General features: G+C 31.6%; 2 protein-coding genes across 2 annotated transcripts; one reads left to right on the top strand and one right to left on the bottom strand.

Moving 5' to 3' along the window:
• Window positions 1-104: 104 nt before the first annotated feature.
• On the top strand, window positions 105-1,355 carry LOAG_10910 (hypothetical protein; the record flags this gene model as incomplete). Its single annotated transcript, XM_003146433.1, has 3 exons — window positions 105-168; window positions 512-677; window positions 716-1,355. The coding sequence occupies 3 exons, from the start codon at window positions 105-107 to the stop codon at window positions 1,353-1,355; spliced, it is 870 nt and encodes a 289-aa protein (XP_003146481.1).
• A 2,629-nt stretch (window positions 1,356-3,984) lies between these two features.
• LOAG_10909 (hypothetical protein) lies at window positions 3,985-6,842 on the bottom strand (the record flags this gene model as incomplete). The annotated part of the gene is made up of 7 exons (XM_003146432.1): window positions 3,985-4,126; window positions 4,433-4,595; window positions 4,781-4,988; window positions 5,363-5,477; window positions 5,689-5,779; window positions 6,159-6,354; window positions 6,714-6,842. The coding sequence occupies 7 exons, from the start codon at window positions 6,840-6,842 to the stop codon at window positions 3,985-3,987; spliced, it is 1,044 nt and encodes a 347-aa protein (XP_003146480.1).
• Window positions 6,843-7,669: the final 827 nt, after the last annotated feature.

Below are 7,669 nucleotides of genomic sequence, written 5' to 3'. Positions count from 1 at the left end.
AAATAATCAATGCCCTGTCACACCATTTCCATTCGCAATCTTTTTTAGCATAAGGGTCAAAGGGCCACGGTGAAGAAACGAAATGAAGAAAACACGGTGAAGAAATGAAGAAAACGGCATTTGCATCCGATATCCCTGTTCATCTAAGGCGACAGATCTACATCAAGGGTAGCAAATAAACGCAAAAAAGTTCCGTTATAAAAAAAATATAAAAATTCATAAGTGAATATGTTGTGATATACTATTATTAAGTCAAGTGATATACTGTCATTATTATTAAGTATCAAATTAATGATTTGAAAACCATTCAAATTCTTTTCTGTATATAGGTGCTATCACTGCATAGAATTGTATATCTACTCGTTGTTTACCATTGTATATTGCGGGTGCTACACTAATGTGTGTCAACAAAAGGCTATACCAAATGTGCGCTAACAAAGAACGCTTTATTAACTGACGCTAACAAAGATACTAATTCTTGTTATCGTAATTTCTTTTGTCCAAGTTTGAGGGAAAATAAAAGAAATCTTACAACTTTGGTGTCTTATTGTGCAAAATACTTCCAAGAAAATACAAATTTTCTTTCCACTTGGACAAGATTCTAAATTACTGTGTTTGCAGATTGCTTTTACTGACGATGCCACTGTCGTTGCTTATACATCTGTAATCGGCAACAGGTTAACATAAGATACAGAGCTTTCGGAAAACTTTATAGAAGAATCTGGTGCAACAAATACCTGGGGAGGAGTGCAAAGTTCAGTACCTACAAAAGCCATTCTACTGTACTGTCCATTTCTTTACATGAATCTGAATCATGGGCTATCTTCTACCACCACTTGCTATTCCTCGAACGTTTCCCACCAGCACTACCTCTGTATAGTCCCAGCCATCCATTGTGCTCTATGGTGAACTGGTCTCCGCAGAACAAGAACCACAAAAAAGGGGTACAAGGATGCCTTGAAACAATACTTGAGCTTTGCCCATATAGGCTACCATCAGTGGTCGCTGGAATGGACTACTCTGTCCTCGAATCAGAAGACGTGGACATCATCCATAACGCTGCTGCTTCCTTTGAGAACACACACAGAATCAGACTCGAGGACAAAAAAAGACGGAAAAAAAACCGTACCTCATCAAAATCGCCTAAGAAGGCTTTTCGCTGTACCTTTTGCAATCAAACTTGTTTATCCTGCAGTGACCTTCTTAGCCATCACGCCTGCAGCGTGGGTATAACCCTTCACGTATCTTCGTTCGGGAAGCTTTTCCGAGACGGCGACTATCTCCATACTTGCAGATGTTCATTCTGTGGAATTATTTACGTTGATTTTTTCTGGGCACATCAGAAATGCCCATAGCATAATATACCATACCACGTTTTCATTAGCTGACTAACTCATAAGAGACTCGTACTCAATCCTTGAGAGTGATGTACTAGGTAATGTTTTAGATGGAACTTGACGTGGCATATTCTTTTTTCTGCTCGTAATTGCGTGTTTTTTATTATTTTTCACAGGGATGAAAATAAAATCATGTCTAAGGACTGTCGCAGTCTACGCAGGAAACAACCATTGCGAGTAACAGATTTATGTGGTATCTAATTTACCATTGATTTCATTTTTTTTTTCAAGTTTGATTTCATTGCGTACTTCAAAATTTTTTGAAAAAACCAATCAGTGTCATTGTTACATAATCAAAAATCTAGCTATAGAAGAATCCAAGAGATGCAAATTATCAGTTGACAGAATTATTTCGATATTTTCCGTCCACCCTTATTTATTACTTTTCCGACTTTGTAATTATACTTTTTCTTTTTTACTTAATTCCATTTGAGCATATTTTCATCACCGATATAGTTCTACTGAAATTATATATCGCAACTTTTATTTGTAACCGAGTTAAACTGTCTAAACTTTAAAACTGGATTTCAAAAGGAATGTGCAAATTATTAAAACTGTCTAGATCCATATACAGACTATGGTATTTTTCGTCTCAGATATCAAAAATTGAACATTGTCATATTTTCATCTGAGAAAAAGGTTTCGTATTTTCATCATTGCCTTTTAAAATTATGCCAAAAACAAGGGCAAGAAAAATGCTTTTCCTCTAAAAAAGCTTTATCTGTCTTCGCTAGTGATTTAAGGCTGAGATGCTTATTTTCTTAAGAAAAAAACATGCGAAGGTAAATCACCAGAGATTTTTGATCGTACAATCATCATATATTCATTTCACGCACGACCCGTGTTACAAACGTAATAACATGACATACTGAAATGAGTTTCCCAAGATCCATCTCTACTTCGTGTATTAACTCAGCTGATATAAAAGTACTGGGTTTTATGTTGAAGGTACTACAAAAGTCCGAATTCTTCAATCTTGAAGTTATAAATATGTCATTAAGTATTCGTTTTAATTATAGCCATAGAAGTTTGCAATATGTTAGCAATCATTTTTTTAATTATAAATCCAAAACTTTCATCTTTTGTGTACTCAAAGTTTCCCTCCTTCCTATTTTTTAGATTACAGGTTCAAGTAATCAAATCAAGTAATCAAAAAGTCATACCGCTTTGATCAATCTTAATTACAGCATCCATTGAGAAAGAGGGTATGATAAGTTATTGAAAATACTTCTTAATTAATTCTCATTCACCAGACGAGTGTAAACTTCCTTTTCCTATTCCAAGTCTGATCAGAGTCAATTTCTCTTTTGAATTATTTATGTAATATATAAAATACTTATTCTTTTGTCTGTTAACCCTGAACTTCTAATTTAAATATTTGTTGCGTGACTAAATGTAATATTTTCTTTTAGGACATATCCTCAATAAAATTTATTCACAATATTCTCAAACAAAAGTACATATCTATATCCTTAATAAAAATGTATATTTCATTACTAATTCTTTAATTGCATCATTTATTTCTTAATTGCATGATGCAGTTTAAAAGTCGAAATCTTAACAACTTTTCTTTCTCGGAAGCTTTCTGCTAATTTGAAGCAATGTATCTAATAATACGTCACTGTAAATTTTCTTAAAAAGTATAAAAATTAACGCAGAACTTGGCTAATTAACAATCTAAATTTTTAAATTATTTGAAAATAACCAAAAAGCCAACAAAAACATATTTTTGTTTCATCTCAGTGTTTGTTCACAATACAGCCAGTGATGATCCAAATAGCATACGGTTAAGTGTCGTATGTCACTTCTGTCATAGGCATATTTTACAGGTAAATCCGCGAATCATTTTCCGTATTAGCAAAGAATGTATTTAACGATTGCACAAACTTTATCGTTAAAAAAAATATAAAAATTGCAATATGTTATGAAAGAAAGCAGGCACGAGAATGAAACCGTAAGATTATAGTTGTCAAGGTATGAAACGATCGTCGTGGTAGAATTTTTTTTTGCAAAATTCAAATTTTATTCAACATTCGAAATTGACTTCACTTTATCTCGCCAATCTATTCTTTTGTCTGACAATAATGAAGGAATGTTTGTTAACATAGCAAGGCCAGCTCAAGCTTTCAGTACCACGTGTTTTATGAATAGCCACATCAAGGCTGTTGCTTCTTGCTTGGTCACTTGCAGTCACATATGTCCAGCACAAACCAAATGATCGCTTTGAATATTCTTAACTTATTTTGTTTTCATACCATCCTTATTTCCTAAATGACCTTAAAAATGAAATTCAATGAATAAATTGTAAAAACGAAATGATTGAATAAACATTAGAACACTATTGGCAGCTTTGAAATTTGATTTTTTCATTCATATTGCTAACTTACGCATTCTCATAGCCTAATTTGTAAAACAAATGTCATAGTTTGTATTCAATCTATTTTATTTTTCGGACAAATAAGTAAGACAATGAATTTTTGTCCCGATTTCATTGCAAATTTAAATTTGAGAATTTTCCTACTTGAAGATTGTATGGTATTTAAAGATTTATTTTAAAAAAGATAGAAATGATCAAGATAAAAAGCAATTAAAACCTGAATTGGACTAGCAGCAGCTTGAATCGTTCTCGAAACTGTGGATTGCATGTCATATGGATAATCATTCGCAATAAGCTGTTCAACACTACCAAAATACTTACCAAATCAGCTGCTATGGTGTAAAATTTTGTACTGAAAAATCAGCTTTGCTCGAAAAATACTTGAAAATTGTTTAGAAAGGATATAAAAAAATGAAGTTTGAATTTTCTTGAAAGCTGCGAATATTTGCTTTCAACCGAAAATTTGATTTATTTTCGGAATCTTCCATTTTTATCTATCCCTTAAAGGATTCTCTTCAAAGTTTGATAAGAGCATCAGGGGGCCAATTGTCAACCATTTTGGATGTATTCTTCAAAAATTTGTAAAAAATTTTGGGATAAGATGCTTTCCATCATCTACAGACCTAGCATTTTATTTGAATAAAGGCTCGAAACTAACCTTGATCCATAATTATCAATAAGCAGTGAACTTTCCGGAAAGACATTTTCCATTACGGACATAAAGACGGAAAAAACATTACAAGTTAAATAAGTAAACACAATCGCAACCATTGTACGGGTAGCACATTTCAGTTCTTGACAAATTTTACGACTTTCCGATTCTAAAGCTTTTTTGAAGTATTTTACAGATTATCACATTTTTTGAAACTAAACGGTAGTTATTTATTTACAAAATAACGCATTATACTTACCGTAAACCCCACGATTGAATCAATTTTTTTTAACGATTCTTCACTCTCTGAATGTCCAAAATAAAAAATCAATCACTAAAGTATAAAAAATCTACCTTGTCTGGTAATATTAGTAAACCCGAGCACATGAAATTCCATGCCATATGAAGTCTTATAAAGTCGTCTATGAGTTAAATATATGATAACTACATTGAAGCAAGTAAGTAATATAAATGGTACTATTGTTTGCACAATACTCATCATGTAAAAATTAAATTTCGCATATAATGAATATCTCATTAGCACTGGTAGAAACAGATAGTCCTGAAAATATATATTATTAGTAGGGAAAGATTTTCGGCGCTATTCTCGAATTCGGTAGAGTTAGTTGTTGAAATTTATTTGATTTTATCTACAGCTTTCTTAGTATAACAAATTAAATAAATTTGAATGAACGTAAGACTATTATCAGATTAAAATTCATAAACTGATTTACAGGAATCAATCAGCTCGACGTCAAAATGCTGCATAATCATTTCTAACAAAGTATACAGATCAGACTTTACGGTATCAATTTTTCTAGGACAGAAAGCTGCTGAAGCTTCTTCCAAACTTACTTCTAGGAAAGGAGAATAAGAAAATAAGGAACAAAATTTGGAATTTGTTTAAAATTTGATATTAAACGTTAGTTTTAAAACCTGAAAAGGTGGGCACTTCGCGCGGTAAACGATTTTGTAATCGAAAAAAGTTGGAGATCGGGATATTAGTGATATAATCAGTGCAACAATTACAGTTATTAGTCGTCCATTATCGCTGGAAATTGAAACTTTTATGCTAAACAAGAAAGCTGTTTTCGTCTTTAAGTATGCATACCCATAAGTATCATTTAAATCTAAATGATCTTCAAATGTTTGAATTTCTATATTGCCATTCTTAGCTGCTAATAATCTTGAATTTTCAAAATTCAGGTTTCGATTCGTAAGATTTGGGGCATAAAAAAAAGTAGATACAATTGGAAACTAACGTAATAAACCAGCTAAGACATCGTTTACTGGAAATGTACACAAAACGTTCAAATGTTGCGCATAACATCATATATACGGCACCAAATTGTACTGTAGCAGTTTAAAGTTTTTCAAAATCGAATTTGAGTATTGAAAAGTTGAAAATAATCATTTGATATTTACTTCTCATCAAATTATACTTTGCCAATAAGTTTTGGAATATTCTTTGTGAATGAAGCAAATATAATTCTTCAACGGATTAAGATCGACTTTAAATAGACTTTAGTGAAAGCCGTTAAATACTTCAAAAAGAATGATGCAATTGAAAGGTCAAGAACTGCTCGATGACTAATGCTCATGATACACTCACTGTGATCTAGAGGTCATGATGTCAGTTGGTTTTCGTATTCGTTCTCCGAAATATCATCCAGAAAAAGATAAAGCACAAAGATATGATGTTTAGAATATAAATAATGGAAGGAAAACGAACCAAATCGACTCATACAGTATATTTGCATAACGTAAGTATGCCATAAGTGATGAAATGAATTAATTTGATAATAAATAGCCAATGCATCCATGGTAAAAAATGGCATGTAAAGGACACAAATGAGCATATCGAATATAGCCAAAAATAGTAAATAAAAATCAGGCGAATTCAATAACTTTTTATGACAAAATATAATCTGAAAAAGAGTTTTTTTCAAAAATTTCGAAGAGTAAAGATTTCAACTAAATGAATTTCAGCCATTTTTATAAAGTAATGCTGCTGGAAAATTTAATACTAGTCTGGATAGATTAAACGATTAATGATATCATTTTTTACCTACCCATACCATTTCAAAAGAACGGCATAGACGACTATATTTGAAGTACTCCTACATCAAGCATTACAAGATTTAAAAGAGTTGTTAATCAAAGTCAATCAATTTTATTCACTAACCTTAAATTAGTTAGTTTAAAGTCAATTCTAAACCAATTAGATTAACTTAATTTTCACGCTTAAAATTGATTGAATTACAAGGATTGTATTAAATGAATTTACTAGTAGTATTCCATTGAAAAGAGTCCCAATGAATGCAATCGGTGTACCAATATAAACCACTAGCGCAAATCGTGCATCATCGTATCCTTCATTCTTTTCTGCGCATTCTATGACTTCACTCTCGTTCATAATGTGTTTTAATTTGGCCTGCCATTCAATGTGGATTGATGTTTAATTAATTACATCATTTACTCTGACTTCTTACCAATAGCTATTTTTTCTAAAAAGAAATGCTCAATCTTATATTAATGTCTGTTATTATCGCGAAGTAAGCAAGGAAAGGTGCAATTGTCAAAATTTTAATTCCATAACTGAAGTTTTTGAGTAATAAATTCAAAAGACATCTAAGTATGATAAAGTACTCTTCTCTGCACTGACGAGTAAGAGCTATATAAGGAAAAATAAATCAGGAAAAAATTCTGAAAGCATAAATATTACCGATACAGATAAAAAGATGATTTCCCTTCACATTTTATAAATTTATCCAATTAGTGTCATCGTAATTCTAATTAGACCTTCCTCATGCTTCACCTCTGCCAAACTTTAATTAATACGTAGTAGTAATACTTACCTTGCCTTAACAAATGATGAGAGGGGGCCTTTTTATTTTTCCCAATCATTGAATTATTGTGTCTCTAGAGTCTTTTTATATTTTAAAAGACTAGAGTTTAACCATTGAGCAGTCAGTCCTACTACCTTCATTTTTTAATTATCATAACAATTTACGTAACACATATTAAATTTCTTTTCCTCACCGATGCCACCTTAATGCCAAACTTGCTTTATCAATATAAAATCTGACTGGAATATATTATTTGATTAAATATATTGCTGGTAATTAAAATTCAAGAGTCATTCAAAAGTATTGTAATACTAATTCGCAAACTTACTTTAAAATATTTTATGTGGAGGGAAATATAAATGATCTTCCTTGTGCCACTCTAATATCATCATTT

The sequence above is a fragment of the Loa loa genome (assembly GCF_000183805.2).
Source record: "Loa loa unplaced genomic scaffold supercont3.8, whole genome shotgun sequence".
NCBI lineage: Eukaryota > Metazoa > Nematoda > Chromadorea > Rhabditida > Onchocercidae > Loa > Loa loa.
This window is presented reverse-complemented; position numbering and strand designations above follow the sequence as displayed.